Source organism: Alligator mississippiensis, chromosome 4 (assembly GCF_030867095.1).
Source record: "Alligator mississippiensis isolate rAllMis1 chromosome 4, rAllMis1, whole genome shotgun sequence".
In the NCBI taxonomy this organism is placed as follows: Eukaryota; Metazoa; Chordata; order Crocodylia; family Alligatoridae; genus Alligator; species Alligator mississippiensis.
The window spans coordinates 136255126-136275987 of record NC_081827.1 but is presented as its reverse complement, the minus strand read 5'-3'; the positions used below and the strand labels follow the sequence as shown (position 1 = coordinate 136275987).

At 39.2% G+C, this 20862-nt stretch overlaps 2 protein-coding genes across 4 annotated transcripts in view; one reads left to right on the top strand and one right to left on the bottom strand.

Annotated features, from left to right (window-relative positions):
* The window catches only part of CDPF1 (cysteine rich DPF motif domain containing 1), a 38405-nt gene extending 35098 nt beyond the window's left edge, over positions 1–3307 (top strand). Inside the window, exon 5 of the mRNA XM_006269487.4 lies at positions 1182–3307. Coding sequence (XP_006269549.2) covers positions 1182–1310 — 129 coding nt within the window. The 3' untranslated portion in view covers positions 1311–3307. The remainder of the gene's footprint in view (positions 1–1181) is intronic.
* A 1392-nt stretch (positions 3308–4699) lies between these two features.
* The window catches only part of PPARA (peroxisome proliferator activated receptor alpha), a 61335-nt gene continuing 45172 nt past the window's right edge, over positions 4700–20862 (bottom strand). For all 3 annotated transcript variants that reach the window (XM_019482260.2, XM_006269486.4, XM_014606371.3), the window contains 2 exons: positions 19357–19804; positions 4700–15051 (listed from right to left, as the gene is read on the bottom strand). In XM_019482260.2, coding sequence (XP_019337805.1) covers positions 14804–15051; positions 19357–19804 — 696 coding nt within the window. In that variant the 3' untranslated portion in view covers positions 4700–14803. The remainder of the gene's footprint in view (positions 15052–19356; positions 19805–20862) is intronic.

The window sequence follows — 20862 nt, the reverse complement described above, 5'->3', positions numbered from 1 at the left end:
AGTGCATTGCAAATAGCAATACCACAGCAGCTTAAACTCACATCTCCACTTTTTCATTGGCAATTTAAGCAACAAAATGATCCCCACAGGGCAAAAGTAGTAGGTAGCCTAGTTAGACCACATAATAGAAATATAACATGTTTTGTAAATGGGGCTTTCTAAGGGGTTTAAACCGATGCCAAATTCTTAACATGCCACACAACCTCTGAATGCATGAAGGAAGCAATATGCTCAGCACCAGAAGCAAGACCAGGCAACAATTTTCTGTTCACTAGCCTGAAAAGTTACAGAGAAGTAGATTTATCAGTTTAGTAAAACCATGGAGTTAACCTGGCACTGAAATGCATGAAGTGATATTTGGAGCAGAGAATCTGATACATGCAAACCAGTCACCTAAAACAAGGTCAGTCATACAGCCAGCCCTGAAGGAGCACTTTACTATTTGGGTAACATCCAGGGAGTCTGCTGCCTCCACAAAGATATATTCATCCATCTGAGCTGATGTCATCACCTGTATTTAAATCCACAGGAATAATCCACCAATGCCAGCTGCATCTTGGCTCTGAAATCCCATATGGAATCTAGTGGTCTGGAGAACAGCAAAGTTATAAGATTTACACCCTCTCAGGGCAAAGAATGCAACTCAGTCAATTTGTCTGCAAAGCTGGCCAACTGGGGCAGTGCAAGCTAGATTAAGATATTGCATCTGTTCCCTGACCACTTCCTGCATAACAACCACATTTCAGGGTAAAAAAGTTTGGGCCTACAGCATTGGCTAACCAGGTATCTGAAGCATGCCAGATCCAGGTGCCATTCCCTGATTCCAGATAAGGGAAATGACTGGTCTTGTCTGCAGCAGATTTGAGGCTTTGGAACAAGTTAGAGTTGAACTGTTGTAGAGCTACGTGCTGCCCTGAGAGAAGGCTTCCTGTAGCTTCCTTTGGAGTAAGGCATAAGGACTTCAGTTGTCTTTGGCCCTTTCCTGGAGTCATGGAGGGAGAAAGCTCCTTCAGGCTTCATTCCCATTATCCCAACTTTGCCACGGTGCAAGGACCCCTTCATTATGTTCTTCCTACTTGACTGAAGAGAGGAGGAAGGGAACACTCAGTATAATTTAGAAAAAGCTGAAATGTAGCCAATTCCATTTTGTACGCTGTTAATTATTCATATTTTCCTTACAGGAATGTAGTCTATTCTACTCAAAAAGGTTCTGCCTCCCCTGCGTTAAGAAAAACCTGGAAGAGTTTCCTTTGGAAATACAAGAAGACTTGGATAAAAAAAGTCCCACTAAAAATCTTCCTTCTCTATGACAGCGGAGCAGTGTCAAACAAGGCCTGCAGGCCACATCTTGCATGTGGTTCTGTCTCATCTGGGATGCAGGACTTCTGGAGAGGCTGGGAATTTTGAGGACAGTGCAACAGGGCACGACTCATGGTCAAATTCCAGGAAGATGGAGCCTAGTTGAGGACTCATGTTGGTGGTGGCCATGGGTGAATAACAGCAGTGTTAACCCCTGTGGCACTCTGAGTTGAGACAGCAGCTCAGGTACCTGCAGTGGTTAATGCCACTGCTGCTTGCTCTGCTGTCTGAGATGGGTCAAAACCCAGCCTGTGAGGAGCCCTGTGCTCCAGATCCAGCCCACAGAGCCAAATGAATTTTACACCTTTGTGACAGAGGAATGACTTTCATCAGCTTACCACAAGTAAGTCATGAAAGGAATCATCATGAAAGTACATTCAAATTCAGACATTCCTGGGTTTGCAATGAAGGCACCGTGACACTGACTTGGTGCAGGAAAATTAGAAATGGAAACAGGCTGCCCTGTAATCATAATCCAAATGACATGTACAAAAAGTAACACCATAAAATATTAAAAAGTACAGTTTAAAATTCTGACTTTTTAAATGTTAATCAGTCATGTTGGATACTAATACAAAAATGTTTTTAATGGGCAGGCAGATTGTCAACTGGTATAAGCCAACATACTTCTATGGAACTGAGTTTACACTGCCCAAGAATAAATACTATTATCTAATCAGGTAGGTTGTTTCCTACCAAAGCTCACACCTCTCTGAGCCAGTCTGCCTCTAAGGTTCCACCCTGCTTTACCATCTGTCTACCTGACAATCTAATCTAAGTTTGTCAGCCTGACAGTCTCACTTTAACAAATTTTAGGTAGACAGAAGAATCTGATACGTCACACTTTCAAAAGTGAGAACACACAGAACACAGAGTTGACATTTTTTAAAACACTTTGGCCTGCAGATGTTTCAAGATTAGTGTCATACATGGACTTCTGCAAGCCAAGCTTTTGTAATGGAACTTGGTGGCTGATACTTTACATGACTGCAGTCACTTTCCACTCAAGCTTCCAGTCACATGAGGGTGATCTTGGACGGGGCAGCTAACTTTCTGGCATGATGTTTTTCTTTACAAGTGAGAAAGAGCTGGTGCCTTTCATTTCACTGTCAGGTAAGGTCAAAATGCAAATAAAACTCAGCAGGATAGCCAGCAAGAAGTTCCATTGGGTTTGAACTGGGCAACTAAATGACAGCTGAAGTAGGAATTCAAATAGAATTAAATTTACCATATTTACTCAATTCCAAGATAAGGAGGGGAGGGCCTGAGACTGCGTGGGGGATGGACACAGCCACAATGGGTTTAGGTGGTGGTGGAGGGACAGACAGGAGGGGGCAAATTACCTGCTCCCTACTTGTCCCTTTGCAGTCCCCCCCATCCCCACCCTGCGCTTGCTACCTCCACTGCTTTCCCCAATGCAGTGGTGTTTGGGGCAAATTTAAGATGATCCTCCAATAATTAGATTTCTATACATGGAAAAATTATAACAAATTTATAAAGTTTCCACATATGGAATCTAATTATTGGGGTGGGCTATCTTAAATTCAGGGTAATTTTGGATTTGGGTAAATATGGCGAGTCATGGATAGGTTAAGCAATTACTATGGGAAAGAATTACCTGGCTCAAGTGTTTTCTTCATGATCATCTTATTGGCTTTGCTACAGTTGCATGGACTATTTATAAAGTATTCACATAAAGTCACTTGGATGCACATCTCTTAAGGAAACATCTAGAATGCTTCATGAACACATGAAAACACTGTTGGTAGGGGACCTTGCTAGTCTTCTTCTCTAGGAATGTAATGTCTTGGTTAACATCTCCCATGTTCTCAGCTTCTGTAATATACTATGATTGTATAGTATAAAAGTGGACTGTATAGTTAAAAAAGTGGACTGTTTTGGGTATATTAAAACATTTATTTTTTATTAAAAATGAATGTCTAATCCAGTATTGAGTTATTTTAAGTACTTTTGGGCAAAGACAGTCATTTAGTTCAGCACTTGTTCAGCATCTGGTACAAGAGGCCTGGTGGGTTTGTAGACACCACTTCAATACAACTTAAAGTTACTTCCCTTCTCAAGCTTTGAAGAACAGTACTTCTATGAAAATTAGAGTTAATTTAGCTCACTAAATAAGGCATGGATAAGTATGTGATCTAAGCTAAAAGACTACTATACTCAGTATTCATATCCCTAAGTGTTGTGACAGTATCTTAACAACATGCATGGCTGACCCCAGCCAGATGTGAACTTGTAGCTTAGTAGTCAAATTCTAGAACTCATTACTGTTTTTGAACCATTTCTCACAGTGTAAAGACCTACAATAAACTATGTACTTCCAAATCCCACATTGCTTATAAGAACTATGCATGTGTTTCTTAACATAACCAATCATTATCAAGTAGTGGAATGTAAACAGTAGAAATCTTTGATCGCTACTGTGTGAGTACCAGTTTGTAACGCTAACATGAGGCTGCCACCCTCTTCTACTGTTGCACCTGTATCATTGATGGAATATCCTGATGTTTGCTGAAAAAACAAAACAAATCAAAAAAGGAACACCTAATCCAAAGGCTATTCAGTGAGACTACTTACAGGCATAAGGCTCATAGGAATGGACCCTTAGCTGCCCCCTTCCACTCCAGCTCCAATCCTGCAATTCATTCTGTGCGGACAGACTTTCTACTTGCAAGGTTAAATCCGCTCTTGTCACCTTCTCCTTTAAGAATGTCCTCAAAGTGCATAAGTTACACTATGCAATAAACACCTTAATATATCAGCTGTCCTAGTGCTTTGCACTAGCACAGAACATTTGAGTGCCCACAAAAACTTATTTCTGTGTTCAAGCTCACACAAGAAATGGCATCACTGAGATTACTCACTTAAGTGAAGCTTCCCTGCATTTTCCAAAACAGGACATAAATCAAAAGCTAGGAGAAGGCAGAATCATTAAGGAGAAAGTTCTACATTAAGTGAGTTTTACTTGCAATGGTACGACAATATTACAGAAGCCCACACTTTTTCCAGGGATACCCACCAGTGGAAGTAGGGAGGATTCGTGACTAAGCTTGGAAATACTAACACAGACCCTGATTGTGCAACCACTTACGTATGTTACATTAGCATGCAAATAAAGAGTAATACACTGTGTTTGCAGGAAGGGGATCCAATTTGCAGTTTTCTGGTAAAATGCAGGATACAGCCTGCAAAGGGTGGCAAACTTATTTGCTTCAAAAAGGGAACTAGACAGCTGTAAATCACCGGTCATATTGAATTCAGACTTGTCTAGCAATAAATGAAACACCAGTCAGGCTGCCCTACTCATTAAAAACTCATGGTCCAATTTTTAAAAATACTTTATTTTTTCAACCTTTAAGGCAACACCCCCCCCCCCCTTAAAAATTAGCCATTTTTACATTCAGTATTACAGCATGGTTCTTTAAGTACATAGGTTCCTAGAAGCCAGGGTACAGTTGCTATCAATCCAACACCTTATTTATGAAATAGGAAAAAAAAAAAAATCAGGATGGAAATAAAAATGGGAACAAACACTTGAATTAAGCAGGCCTTTTTATTCTTAAAAAAAATAAAATAAAAAAAAATCAATAGACAAAACATTCTGAATTCATTATTTTGTTTAGAAATATTATTTTTTTACTTCAACAAGTGCAGAAAAAAGATACCTAGACTTTGACCTTGCTATATTACCAGGACTTTTCATTCCCTCTTTTTAAAATGCTACTTGTATTGTTTGGATGAAATACACTTGAGAATTTAACCTGAGTTAGTGGTACTTCACAGAAGACAGCCATTTCATGATTTTTGAGTCATCCCTGCTTAGCAATATCTGCTCTTAATCAATTTCCATTACACTTTTATATTTTAGTATAGTAAAAGGCACAGAAGGCATGTTTTTAAAATACCAGAGAACTGAAAATCCAGATGTTTGTATGTATTGATGTCTGTTTAATCACATCAGCATTTTAATTAACGGCGGCATCAAAGGCCTTGTAAAGGGCATGGCAGAATTTCAATGATATAACAACACAATGATGCCGCTAACCTGAAGAATTAATGAAAAAATTGAAATTTAGAGCTAATAAGTCACTAAAATTAAATTTTACCATTTTGTTAAATGAGCATTATTACACATCCAACTATTTTGTTGTCACTATGAAGGAAATAAACAAGGCCTAAGTGCACTTTCACTTCTGTAAGCAGAGGGGATAGCTGCCTACGGATGAGGGATACAGCAACGGGGCTCTGGCTTTTAAATATGCTTCCCTTACCCACTTACACTTTGTAAATTGTCTCCGAGAATGAGAAGGCACAGTGACCCCTTTCCATGGCATTATTCCATCAATTCCACAGTTCAGTGTTGACAAGTGAAATTAGCTGCCCTGTCTAGTAGTTGCTTAAACCAGTCTGCAGCCAGTGTTGGGAGGACATGGTATCATTATCATAACTACCATAATAACTGTGCTGCTGTATTAAAGAAGGCCATAAAGCTGTTTGAAGATAAGGGTAGTTCTGGCTTCCATGTGATAAAAATATATGTATGGTATTTGAATGCATCAGAGGTCATGTGGCTTTGATAAGCACCCTGTACAAAGTATATCTGCATATGAATCCAACAAGTTTTTCTACAGATACCTTCCTAAAAGTCCAGGATGTAGGCTATTTCTCCGGAACTCCTGTGGCATATAGAGTCAGTCATAGCAGTCAGACGAGATAACCAAACCCACATGCCATTTTACAGTTAATGCTGAGTCAAGATTCAACAATGAGTAATTATGGTATACATGCAAAAAGAAGACAGAATATAATGTTGTGCTTCTGACATACACCTTGGAACAGATCTTTCAGTCCTTTTTTAGGGCCTAGCCCAATAACCTTTATTCGTATTAATAGTCCCTACTTATGTGCATAGTTTCACAAACTAAGGACTGCTCTCATGTATTCAAAAATTGGGTCTGAAGTGCTTGCTTAGGCAAAAATGCTACAACTACTATGCATTAAAAAACCTAATGCTCCCCCCTTCTGCCTTTCCTTGTAATTCAGATGGAGCTGACAACTTCATTTAATAAAAGGGAAAGAGCTTAAGACCAAATGGAGTTTCAGAAGCTGCAAATGCCTTAATCAATTATTTAGCTGACTAATGTTAGAAAAGCAACTTTGTCCTCAGATGATTTTGGCTAACTGGAAAGATCTCTTTTGTACAATTATAGTATGAAAGAACATATGTAATGTTTCTCTTCACAGGTTTTATTTTACTGCTGCCTCAGACCATTAAAATTCAGGGCAGAAAAATAAACTGTTGTAGATTACCAAAAGAGAATACAGTATAAAGCATTTACAAATTTGACATTTACTTCATAAGAGAAATTTTATACATTATCTATGAACAAAGAGTACCTGAATTTATCAATCTGCAATTATAAAACTGGTGCAACTTTAAAAAAATGACATTTAATGGATTGCAAACAAATGGCAATGAATATAAATCACAGTTAGAACAATTAAAATACGTACTGCATTTGTCATAAGTGGCAATTTTTTTGACTACTTCAAAATAAAATTCATAAACAATTCATTTGTTAACTGTCTATGGCCCTGATTCTGTAAAATAATTTGTTTTCAGGCTTACCTGCACACATGTAGCTGTATAGCCCAGTATACAGAATTTGGACCTATGTATTGATTCTATTTTCATCTAGATGAACATGCATAGGAAAATGGAATGTTCCCACACAGAAACCGATGAAGAACTTTCAAGGTATGTATATTTCAATTATTACTAGGTTTGCATTGTCAAGGGGTATTTACATGTGTTGAAATAATAAGAAATCACAGATTAACCTCTATGCAGGTAGCAACAATATTTTTACATAGAAACATTCTGTAGGACATCATTATTCCTATTAACCAGCAGAACATCTTTTCATGGAATTATTAGATAAAATAGATCTAACATGTACAGAAACTCTCGTCCTTAGTTCTCTTACCAGTTATCTCACCTAAGTGCAAAGCACTGTAGTACATTACAAAGATGAATGTGGTTCTAAGATCCACACTCTGTATTGGCGAGTTTAAACCTAATAATTAATTCTAAGCATTTTAGAATGATAGCTTTTCCTGTGACACTTACTTTTATCTAAGAAAAGCAAAAAAGGAAGTCTATGGTCTATGTAAAAATACATTTAAAAACTTGGTTACAACCGTGACTACATAAACTGATATGATTCAATTTTTTAAACAGAATATATGGTAATTGAAGTCTAGTAGGAAATAAATAATAATTCATCTTTAGCCCTTCTGGCCTTTAGCCATACAAGTAAACCTTTACCTGCCAAGAATAAAAATTTGGAAGAGAAGGTCCACAGACAGTGTTCAATTTAAATAATTTACATGGCTCTTTAAAGTGTTTCTGTAAGACAATTTAAAACTTTTTGCTTTGCTATTATATTTTACAAACTGCAGCATGACGTTTAAACAAGAAAAAGGCAAGACACGTAATACCAGGAATCTTAGTTAAAATTACCATATTATAATTTAAGCATCTAGGAGCAGGGATAAAGTTTATTAAATCCAGATATTCAAAATGTGAATAAATCTAGCTATTCAAATAGCAGTGAGAAAGAGTCAAACACCAGACACCAACCCTTCTATTTCAGCCTTATTAAAGGCTCATGATTTCCAATGAAGTGCCAATTTATATAGAGACATTGTGTTCAATAACTAAAATAACAATCAGCTGTAAATTCATTCTATAAAAGTGTAATTGCCAGTTGTTTTTTAACCATTAAAAAGAAAGCTTTAAGATGAACGATTTTTGACTGGAAACACTGGAACAAACTGATCTAAAACTAGAGGAGAAAGAGCAGGGGACTTTAGAAGACAAAGGACTAAAAGAACAATGTCGTTTTCTCCAAATGCGTTGTTTAAGACTTCTAAGCTGCCTACTAGAAAAGAAAGGCTACATAGATTTAACATTAGTTCAGTATTAGACATAGTTCTAGTCATGGGTAAGTCTCTAAATGTTCAGCAGTTCGAATAAACAAATATTTAGATGATTATCATAACCTCTCCAGTCTGCAAATTGTGCTGACTTTAAGAGTATAGCCTCTAATAGGAAATACCAGCAATTACACATCTGGTTGGGCCAGAAATACTGCCAAAACATACACTTTGGCACTACTTCAACGCTTTAGCAGCTGGTTGGAACTAGAAACTGAAACATGGGAAAATGAAAAAATACATATTTTAAATGCCAAAAAGGGGCTAATTTTTGAAAGTGGAAAAAGTCCTCATTTTGGTGGGTTAAAAATAGGGGTGGGCTTGTAAATTAACAAGTACAATGGGGTACAAAATAACCATCTATTTGTAGTAAGGATAGTTACATACTTGTGCACTGAAAGGAGAATGTATATTTAAACCAAATATCCTAAAGTACTAACTCAGTTAAGCAAAATCTCCCTAAAACCAAATTAAAATCCCTCCTTAAGACATTTTTTGGCATGAGGCATACAAAAAAACCCAAACTCAACCATGTCTACACGCGTGCTGAGATTTATCATGTTGATCAGTATTTCCTTGTGCTCCCCTCCCTTTCTATTAACTCTTAAAGCTCTTTGTGGAAAGGTTCTCCTTTGTTGTGTCTGTCCAATGTCTGGAAAAATAGAATCCTAATCCACAACTGGGGTTCTTAGGTGTTCAATAATACAAATAAATAATAGGAAAAATTAACATTAATGCTGTACCTAAAATGCTATTTACAGACTTTCTGGCATGTTGTTTTTTAAAATATGACCACTTTTACTTACAGAATTGATCTTTTTTAAAAACTGAATGATGGAAATTATAGTGAGAACCTATTAGTATTTAACCTAAATTTCCCAAACTGTGAGCATTTGCAAAAGCAAACACAAATGCAGCCTTTTTTAAATTTAGTTTTCCAGTGCCTACTATGATCATCTTTTGAGGTAGCTGGTCTAGGATTTGTGAAATCTGTAATACAGAAAAAAAAATGTTTCTTGTAAAGCAATGCTAAATCTAGTGAGCCTGTTGTCCTGTACATTAAACTCTAAAAGCAGCGCAGGTATCTTTATAGTACACTCTTGGTTAGTGGAATCACCCAAAAATTTTATGCTCTGTGAACCTTTTGTTCAAGTTTTTGTACAATCTTGTTCTTTTACTATATATTGTTTAACTGTAATTCTAAGTCCAAAGCACAAAACAAATGGTTCTAGAAATCATTCAAATTTGAATACTTTGGTCTTGAAACAGAACAAGAGAAAGGAAGCAAGGGTACAGGCAAGGAGAAAGCTCAAATTATATATATTCTACCTGATAATTATTAACTGTGCTACCTATAACAGCACTTGTAGTTAAAAAGTTTGCCCAACATTTCCCACTGCAAGATGCTGTCTTCTGTTGCTTATAATGTTATCACTGGTTAACCATCTGGACTAACATTTCCCATGCCAGGTATTTGCTTCAGTCTGAATTTATTCAGAAAGTTTGAACAACAACAACAAAAGTTTCAGCCATTTCTGAGATTACAGTAAGTTCATTTTACTCTTTTCAATGTACTTGTTTTACTGAGGATCAGCAGTGCCTCCAAGTTTTGTAGCATGAACTTGAAATTTGGCAGGGGGTCACCCTGGTGACAGTGGCATATATTTTATCATCTCCATGTAAAGTCATCCTCATTTAGCAAAATCTGAGTGCTAAAAAAATGACATATATATGAATTGCACTTGTTCTGTAAGGACATACTAAGAGTTGGCTACTAAGCGTTCCAAACATTCCCCCTGTACCAGGCATATTCTGTTTCTGTAGATTTCATACGTGCTGACTGGTTTGCTCATGCGTCATCCCCAATAACTTCAAATATCCCATCACAACTCTGCAGGGGCTGAATAAGATTTTGCCTGTAATCATTCCTTCTGGCCACTGTGGCACAGGAAACGTAAACATGGAGAGTCTTACCTGTGCTTAGGTGGCAAGGTGAAGAATAAGCATGGATAAGGATAATGCAGTGGGATGAGGAGGAAGCAGAGTGGAGCTGGGGTGATTACAGGAGCCAGAGAATGGTAAGACACAGGAGGAAGGGCAACAAAAGCTAATTGGGGGAGGGTTGTCAATGGAGTAGAGAAGAATAGAAGGGAATTAGATTTTGGGGATGGGAAGGACAACAAACCCTAATTTTGGTAATTCCTAACCTGTGCACATTTAATTCTGCAGTCTTAATATTCTTTTGAACAAGGGATTTTTCTGTTTTGATGTAAAAAACTAACAGCCACCCAAAATTAAGCCAAATACAAGGACCAAACCTAAGTCAGCAGCATCACAAACCTTAAAAAATAAGCTTTTAAGGGATTCTTGTTTTAAGGAACAAAATACATCCCCTTAAAATTTGCATACAAAAGCCATGCCTTATTGCTCCTTCTGTTCAGAGGCAATTCTAGCACTGCTGTAAAGTCTGTCTTTAGAGAATGTTGCGCTCAAATCAACCTTTCAGTCAGCAATACATTATTCCTAGTAGCAAAATCAAAAATTCATGATTTGCTGCAATGATGGTTACTCATTTTGGGCAAAAGTCTTACTTGGGTCTTAGGTGCAACAGAGACCCAGATACAGTGGATTTATTGTGATTCTTTAGTACTGCATTCTGTCCTAGACACAGTGGAGTTCTGCTTTCAGAGGCTCTTCACAAGGCACAATTGGTAGCATGAAAGGGTACGGCCAAGGTGTCAATGCTTATGCTGTGCCACTGGTCAAAACTCCTACATGGGGAAAGGTTGATGTAAGAGATGCTCTGCAGTAAGGCCTGTCCTCCCTGATTTCCCTGAGTAAGCTTGTTTTATCAAGCTTTGTGTAGGAGTACAGAATCTGGCCCCAAATGAAAATTTGCCAGGCCACCATTACAACAAAAACAAGGACAATGGAAACAGAAGTGCTATGATCCTGAAACAAATTAAGTTAAATCACCAAGAAGGATAGATCAAATGAGTAGGAAGGTACAGTATTAGGTCCAGAGCATTTAGGTCCATATTTAAATCTAAAAAAATAAAAAATTGATATACAAGCTCATGTTTTCATCATGAGCCTCCAATATATATTTTTTTCTTTAAAGTCCAAAGCCCTAGACACAAGCGATTGTGTGTCAAATCTCAGCTTCCATTAAAATTGTTGTAATTATCTCTATGGTTGTCAGTAAAAAGCTTGAAAAACTAAGTGTATCCTAACAGTCAGAAACAAAAGGCCAGAAAAAAAATGGAGATACAGTTGGATTGAAGAGCCCTTTGATTTTTTGAGGCCCAATTTCTGGGGCTTTTGAAACTCTAGTTTTGGTAATATCGGATATCAATGACTCCAATTCTGAATCTGTCTTCTGCGTAAAAATATTTATTGCCCTGAGCTCCATAATGAGTCAAGACAGACTAAGAATCAGGAAGGCACACTACGTATTGCAATGATAAGTAAAGGAGGACAATTCCTCAATCCACTATTTCCTGATAAGACTTGGGAACCTACTACCTAATAGGATTGTTATAGATGGTTATACCATATTCAGACATTTCTTACTGATGGTTGTGGGGAGTAGGAAAAGGGAACAAGGAAGAAAACCTGTAGGCCATCATTTTGTACGTATGGACCTACTGCTATTCGTTTTCTCAGACACACGTATTACATTTTAGACATGCATGGGAAATTTACACAAGACATTCCAAATATTCCTAATGGCTAGTTTCTATATAGATCCTTACTGTGTTGTTGTACATACAAAACAACCTCGTTATAATGAACCCTTAAGAACCTGTGATTCAAGGTCATTAAAAGAGGCTGTTCTCTATAATAGGGTTAACCAATTTGCTGCATCACAAGAATGGGTTGGGGGGGAAGGTTTGGAAAAAATCAGTTCCTGCAGTTTGGTTTGCTTTGAAAGGAGGGCTTTTAAACCTCCCCCCTCCAAAACAAACAAACAAAAAAACCCAAAACCCCCCAAAAACCCCCAAAACAGCCAACCTAGGATTTGGTATAATGACATCATACTGTATACATGGCTTTATTTTTAATATTGTTTTAATAGTATAGTATCAAACTTGAAATTAAAAAATGCTTTTAAATATGAACCAGAACCTACCAAGATCCTCAAAGAACTAGTACATTTCTAACAGAAACATGTTCTGTAATTAAAATGAAGATCACTTTCCTATGTTCTGGGCCTCAAAAAGCATGCTTGATTCTATTAATGTGGGTTTAAGATTAAGGTCCACAAACACTGTGATAACACAAGCAAAAATTGACCCTTCTTTGACAGAGAAAGCCTAAAAGCCAAGAAAAAGTTGAGACTGGCTTCCAACTCCCCCCTTGCCGCAAGAAAAACAATAAACAACACTGTTGTAACAAGCCACAGAAAAAAGGACAATAGAGAAACTGATAGGATAAGAAAAGAAAATACAGATAAAAGAGAATAATGTTTTTAATAAATAGGTATTAAATGTTAATTCCCAAAGAAACTCATGGCTAGCAGTTATTTTCATTCATTGCACAGAAATCTCTGAAAACAACTGTAAAAATGGCATCATGGGGTTTCATGCTCATTATATTTCAGTAACCTAGCTTACAGGCCTATAGGTAACATGGGAACAGTAAACCATACTGTTATATTTTGGCTTATATAGTATCACCATTAAGTGGTATTCTGAGGATCAAATTTTGTTCCCAGTTACATACCGCAAGACATTTTCCCCAAAATGTTACCCGCTTCCATATCTTTGCAATCAGTTTAATCTGGCCAGCATCAAATGGCACCAGTGCATAGGGCAGCCCTAACTGCCCATGATCAACCTTCTCTGCAGCACAATGTGGACATTGTGAAAGGGGTGTGTTTTATGCCCTGCTGAAGCAGTAGAGTCCACGGAGTGACACACTGTCTCCCGGGAGGGAAGGAAGGAGGGACGGAAGGGGGCATGCTGGAGGACTGTTTTCTTCTGAGAAGAAGCACAGCGTGTACAGACTTTCACTTTCTCAGGAGAAATTGCCCTGGGAGTGATGTAACCCTAGTTGCTATCCAGGTTCTCTCTCCTGGAGCGGCCATTTTATTTTGAGAGAAAAAGAATGAACATCAGTACACTCATGGTTTCTCCTGGGAAAGCAGCGACTCTTCCAGGAGAAACTAAATGTCTGTAGGAGTCCACTATCTACAAATTCTGCTTCCAATGCAAATGTAATCTCTATATGTGCATACAAATGTGGACAAAATGGGATTCAATTAAATTTAGTTGACTATTCTGTTGACAATGCATATAAATGAACAGAAGGAAATTCAGGCTAAGAAAGCTGTTAGCTTTGAGGGACTAACAGATACAAAGAATGTAAAATAGTTGATCTGTCAGAAATGTAAACAAGTAGGGTACCAGACCTTTTAAGAAAGAAAGTGCTGTATTTACTAAATCATTTTTTTCAGAGTAGACCATCAGTTTAAGCAACAGCATGTTGACAAATTGTACTTCAGCTTCTTTGGGGGAAAGCATCAGATCTCTGAGATTCTCCCTAAGTCCTGCTAACTTAAATGATGTTTTGAGGTTAAAGTTTCGTCTTGAGCTATTCTGACTTCTCAAAGACAAACACAGTATTAATGTATCCAGCCATAGGGGACATTTTCTTGTTATTTGCTTAGAACACTTTTGAAACAAGCATTCAGTCACTTTCATGTGCTAATTCACCAACACGCATCTGGGTAAGATATATACGAGTGCTGTACTTAAAAAAAAAAGTTAAAATAAAGAAAGCCTTTTCAACAGGCTAATCTAAAAATTACCCAAGCAGTACAATACTATAGCAGTACTGTTACTCACCCAATTCTGAGAGCAGCAAAGCAAAAGATCTTTCAAACATAAAAATGTGAATATATAATTATTCCCAACCACTCAATAGATTTAGACTGACCGCCTTATTTCAAGAAAAAAGTCAGAAAGTACAAGCTGGCTTTCAGTGACCACGAGAGTATATAAAACAAGAGTGCATAATCTATAGAAGATAGTGCATTTACCTTGAGAGAATTTGCCCAATTAAATTAAAGGTTAAATGACTAAATCAATATAGAACATAAAATTTTGATCAATCAAGATCTATTTACGCTACTTAATAGATTCAAATTTGTTAATACAAAAACATACATACAAAATTCTCACTATTCCCCAAATTTTAAATTATTCAGAACCTTTTATGAGCAAATTCACGAGCACTGCATAAGTGTCCTTAAATTTCTTAAAAAGAAGAATTCAAGGCAAAAAAGAAGTGATATTCCAGTTCTGGTTTTTTTCATGCTTTGGTGTTAAAAGCACAGCAGATAATTGTGCAAAGTAATTTTGCTCCCATCTATTATTAGTGTTACTGTTGGCTTTAAATACTGCGGAAAAAATACCAAAACCCCTTAATACATATCCCTGTAGATTTCTTGTAGTAAAGGGTGTAAGTGTGCATCAGATTCAGTCTTTTTGATTATCTGAACAAGTTGAGCATGCTCTGTGACAAGTTGTCGGAGGTCAGCCATTTTCAGAAGAAGTTTTGGGAAGAGGAAGATGTCATCAGGATGGTTGTTTTGCAAGTGTAGTTTTAGTACATGTACAATGCTCTCCTGCATCTTTTCAATGTGTCCTACATTTACAAGACCAGGACGATCTGTTCACAAAACAAACAAAAGAACACAGCTTAATTTTACAATTGTTTTACTTGTTTTTACCAGCTTTAGAACCTGATCCAGGACCCACCAAGGGCAATTGGAATATTCCCATTGATTTCAAAAGGGTTTTGGATCAAAGCCAAAGTAAAATCCTGTCTTTAGTACTTTCTCTCTCTCTAAATTGCTCCTCACGCTTTTGGCAAAACTCCCCCTTCTTTCCCCAAAGGCTGAAATCTTACATTAAAAGCATACATTGTGCTACAGGAAAGAGATTGGAGGTGCCTAACAGTAACACTAATATCTGGTTCTGTGTTCATATGTCAAAGTGTTAGGGGTCTCCCAAGCAAATTGGAAGGGCAAGGAAGACCAACAACTTATTTCTAGTAAGTTCTTCAGGATATACCTTATACCAATTTGGCACCCATAATAATTATTGCCAAATCTGTTTGTACCACCCATTATTAAGATTGCCTGACACTTCCCACAGTAAGACTCTTCTTTCTGTTGCTTAGAACTTTCTCATACTTTAAATTGTCTGAGCTCAGCCTTTTCCTAAGATGTAATGTCTCTCACTCATTTTTTTAAAAGTTTCAGTCCAAATGGTTCAAGCATTTGAGAGGCTACAGGAGAAAAACAAATAGTGCCTACTGGATTCCCTTGACCTTTTTTAGAACTCCTATGTTTTGAAAATAGAGCTTGAAATCTGCCAAGAAATGATTAGTCATCCTCAAAATAATCTGCCTAAATCAGGCAAAATTACAGGTTTTTCAGGAATAGTTGCATTCTTGGAATTTAGAAGCTAACTTCCCCAAGGAGTCCTGTCCACACAAGGTATGCCCCAGGACAGAGGTGAGCAGGATTTTCTTGGGAAATGTAGCTCTGAGCTACTGAAAGTCTAGACACCTGTGCTAAGAGAAGGGGAACCTGTCTTTTGTGCTATCAGTGACCCTCTTATAGGTCTAGAGAGCATAGAGAAGGAAACTGCTTGATCTTAATGCAGGAGAAGAGCTTGAATTACAAGAAGTGACAAGGACCAGAGGCTACCAAGGGAGGTCAAGAGAAAGTGGAACAAGGAGCCAGGACAGAGACCAGTGAGGGCTGGGGATCTGAAGGAGCCTGGGTCAAGACATCTGAACTGGGAGTCAATAAGGGTAGGAAAAACCACCTTACCAGACGAGGAGCTGAAAATGTCAGGGGACAGGATTTTTATTTTGTGTCAAGATTTTTACTCTGACCACTGTATTGTTGGGAGGTATGTTAGACAGGCTTTTGGACACAAAGTGCCCTTTCTCAGGTCTGGGAAGAAGGTGTACACAGGACAAGGGACAAAGAATGATTACAAAAGAAACCCCTTAGACGCAGGGGTAGCAGGGGACGTAGTCTTTCTGGACTTCAGGAAGGCCTTCGACACTGTCTCTCACCCCATTCTCATTAAAAAACTAGGGGACTGTGGTGTCGACACCTACACAGTCAGATGGGTTGCTAACTGGCTGGAGGGCCGCACCCAGAGAGTGGTTGTGGACAGGTCATTTTCGACCTGGAGGGATGTGGGCAGGGGTCCCCCAGGGCTTGGTCCTCGGACCCGCACTGTTCAACATCTTCGTCAGTGACTGGGATGAGGGGATAAAAAGCACCCTATTCAAATTTGCTGATGACACTAAGATGTGGGGGGGAAGTGGGCACGCTAGAAGGGAGGAACAGGCTGCAATCAGACCTAGACAGGTTACAGGGGTGGGCAGATGAGAACAGGATGGGTTTCAACACTGAAAAGTGCAAGGTGCTGCACCTGGGGGGGGAAGAACCAGCAGCTTACCTACAGGCTGGGGAACTCTCTTCTCGTCAGTGCAGACGCAGAAAAGGATCCTGGACTCATTATTGATGCCAAAATGAACATGGGCCGACATTGTGGGGATGCGGTCAGGAAGGCCAACCGCACCTTGTCGTGCATCCACAGATGCATCTCAAGCAGGTCCAAGGAGGTGATCCTCCCCCTCTATGCAGCACTGGTCAGGCCGCAGTTGGAGTACTGTGTCCAGTTCTGGGCACCGCACTGTTCAGGAGGGATGTGGACAGCATTGAGAGGTCCAGAGGAAGGCCACCTGCATGATCAGGGGACAGCAGGGCAGGCCCTACGAGGAGAGACTATGGGACCTGAACCTGTTCAGCCTCCACAAGAGAAGGCTGAGGGGGGATCTAGTAGCCTGTTACAAACTAGTCGGAGGGGACCAGCGGGCATTGGGGGAGTCCCTGTTCCCCCGAGCACTACCAGGAGTGACAAGAAATAACGGTCACAAGCTGGCAGAGGGTAGATTCAGACTAGACATCAGGAGGCGCTACTTCACCGACAGGGCGGCTAGGACATGGAACCAACTTCCAAGAAAAGTGGTGCTGGCTCCTACCCTGGGGGTCTTTAAGAGGAAGCTAGATGAACACCTTGCTGGGGTCGTTTGACCCCAGTGCTCTTTCCTGCCATGGCAGGGGGTCGGACTTGATGATCTGTCCAGGTCCCTTCCGACCCTACAAACTATGAAACTATGAAAAAAAGTCAGGGCCGAGTTAAGTGATGAGAGTGGAATTGGCATGAGGACGCAGTACTTGATACTACACGATCACATTTCAACAGGACCCCTTCCTCTTTCAGGGTATTGGATGGATGATGCGCATTTAAAAAAGAAGAGTTCTCTCATTGTTTCATTTTTATTAGTCTGTTGCTATAGGCCTTTCTTGCTTCACACTTTTTGAATCCTGCTCTGAAGTCAGAATTACTCGATTCCTTATGCACTTTTCCATGATACTCCTTACTATGTCATTCAAATACAGTATAACCTCATAAGTCTGGTGTGCTCGCGACCGAGCACCTGCCAGATATTTGAAAACATGAGATTTTTTAAACCAGTGTAGCGGCTAGTCACGGAGTGGGTAAGTGGTGGGGGGAGGGTTGCAGTGGCTGGTCCTGGAGCAGCGGCTGCATGCGGAGCAATTATATGGGGTGGTGACTGGTGGCGGCAGCTGCCACATGCAAGGTTCCCCCTCCATGTTCAGGAGGGTGGGGGTAAGTGGCAGCTGGTCCTGGAGTGGCAGGGGGAAGTGCCAGATTTTTGATAATTCCGGATTTATGTACTGTCTACTGTAGTTGACAAATATTAACCCTATAAGACAAGGCAGTATTATTCCCATTTTTGTATGTGGAACAGAAATAAGAAGTATTCACTAATTTTGTGAATCTAAAGACACCCAAGGCTTGAATTTTCAGATAACTTAATGTGCTCAAAGCAAAGTTTCCATTTATTCCAATGGCAGCTGTGAGTAGCCTGCCTTCCATAAATCAGTCCCAGAGGTGTGAAGTCAAGCACCCAGAAAATTAGAACACAATTAGCAACTAGCTGAGAAAAGTTTGGTTTGAACAATACTTCTAGAATTTCCTAGGAACCATGAGAAGAAAGGGCATCATCCTGTTACCCAAGTAGCATTTGAGTGCCATAACTATGTAACTGTCCTCATTCCTGGCAGTGCCCTGCCTCATTCCTATGTTTCAACTTCTGCAACAGCAGGTCATAGTCTCCTCACCACAACCCTGATTGATTCTGTGCACTAAGACAGGAGTACTGAGGGGAGCAAAGCAGTCCAGCCCTGATCCTGATCCAGACATGTACAGCAGGGGCGGGGTGGCCCCAGTCTGGATGTGCCTGGAGGGGGTGGGGATTTAGCAGCCCCGATCCAGATGCATAGAAGCATGTGAGGTAGGAAGTGGAGCAGCCCGTCCTAAATCCAGACATATGTGGGGGGGGGGGGGGGCTGGGGCAGCTCTGATCTGGATGTGTGGGTATGGGGGTGGGGGGAGGGGGAAGCCGTCGACCCAATCTGGAAACATGGCGGGAGGGGGGGAGGGGGCAGACTCAGCCCTAATCCCGTTGACTGGACAAGGCTGGATCTGGCTGCGTGGAGCTTCCACTGTGAGGTTTCCTGACCCACGGGGATCCCCTCAGGCTGCAGTCTCACCTTGTGGCATTTCTTTGTCGGTTTCAGAAATTAAAAATATTTCTTCATGCCAAACCCTATTCCTCAAAAAGGATACTCTTCAGAATCCAACTGAAAGCAAAGCACCAAGGCCCCAGTCTAACAACAACATATATACAGACATGTTCCAACATAGCACAACATGGGATCAAAGCCCATATAATACCTCATAGAAACAACCAACCTTAGGCAAAAATTCAAATCAATTGCAACAATAATAATTGCATTATAATTACTAATAATAGGATGATCTTAAATACCCTTTAATAATAAATGTTTATTCTTACCTCCACAGCAAATGATAGCAGCCACAAAGAGGGATATATCACTGTCATCAAGCTCCAGTGAATTAAATTTCATTGCAAAGTCAAACTTCGGCTCCATGATATCACAAAATGGCTTTCTTAGGCTTTTCAGAAACTCTCGAGTTATAAAACCATTTCCATAGGCAACGAGCATCCCATCTTTATTCATCACTGAAGCTAGCATGGCAAATATGGCTTCATAAACTCCATATTTTAATAGGGTCACCTGATCATTCAAGTCAAGGTTTGAGAAGCCAGGGATAGATTTGGCAAACTCAGTTAATTCTGTTACAGTCTCTACAGATGTGCACTGGCAACAATGAAAGATTCGAACTTCTGCTTCCTTGTTCTGAATTCCATTAGCTACCAGCTTTGCCACCAAAGTCTTCTCTGCCATGCACAATGTATCCATGTCATGTATGACAAATGGCTACAGAGAAAAAGTCTAATTAATTCATTTACAAAATAAAATGTTAATAGAATTAGCTTCTTTAATATTTTAACAAAACAGATACACGTGTCTCATAAAAATCAGGCTTCAACTATTAATAAAACCCCAAACTAAGAAGTGGCAAGTAACATATGTATTTGTGTGGTTTATAAAATAGCTCCCCTACTTCCCAACCTCATATATAGTGGACCTGAATCTCATCTTATTCAATTTAACTTGCTATAAAATAAATACCTTATATTAAAGTTAATCTCAATAGAAAAAAGTAAAAAACCCACAAAAACTCCACAGATTTCAGTCTACCCATGTAATTTTATAGTGCAAAACAAACAACTACAAGCTGTAGGTTGGCTGCTGCTTTTTACAGGGATAATAGTTCATTTTCTTACTATCTTCAACATCTTATAGGAGGCATATACTCACTTCCTGGATAGGAACAATGGGATAGCTGAATGCAAAAAACAGGAAAATGCTATAAAAGCATGCTTGATTATTAAACACAAATATTTACACCCATGTCCTATAAAATGTTATTGATCTTGGTGTCTGAGAGGAAAAAAAAGTCACCAAGCATTCAGTGCTTGGTGTAAGAGACTAAATTATAGTTTCAGAAAATTATAATAAAACCAGATACACTTTTTTGAATATCTACTCTCCCCTTTTCGAGGAATAATAAATTTGGTAGTAGAAAAGATCTAAGCCAGTTACTAGCTGAAGATATTAAAAATTAGAAGACTCAGCTTTTTTTCCCCATTTATGACACTAAGACATATATGGACCTCTAGAAGTACTAAAACTATTTCTAGAGAAGTTAGCTCTGGCATGAAACAGTATGTCTACAACATGACACCTCCCCACAAGCTAATAAGAGCATAATACAGGTTTCCCTCGATTTATGTGGGTTCTTTATATGTGAATTCACTCTTATGTGATAAGCATATTTAGACCCATAATTCGTTATATGAGAGGTAAATTTGCTCTTATGTGATCAGCAGGTAAGTCTGTGGGGGGAGGGGAAAAGGCCGCGGCCCCACTCA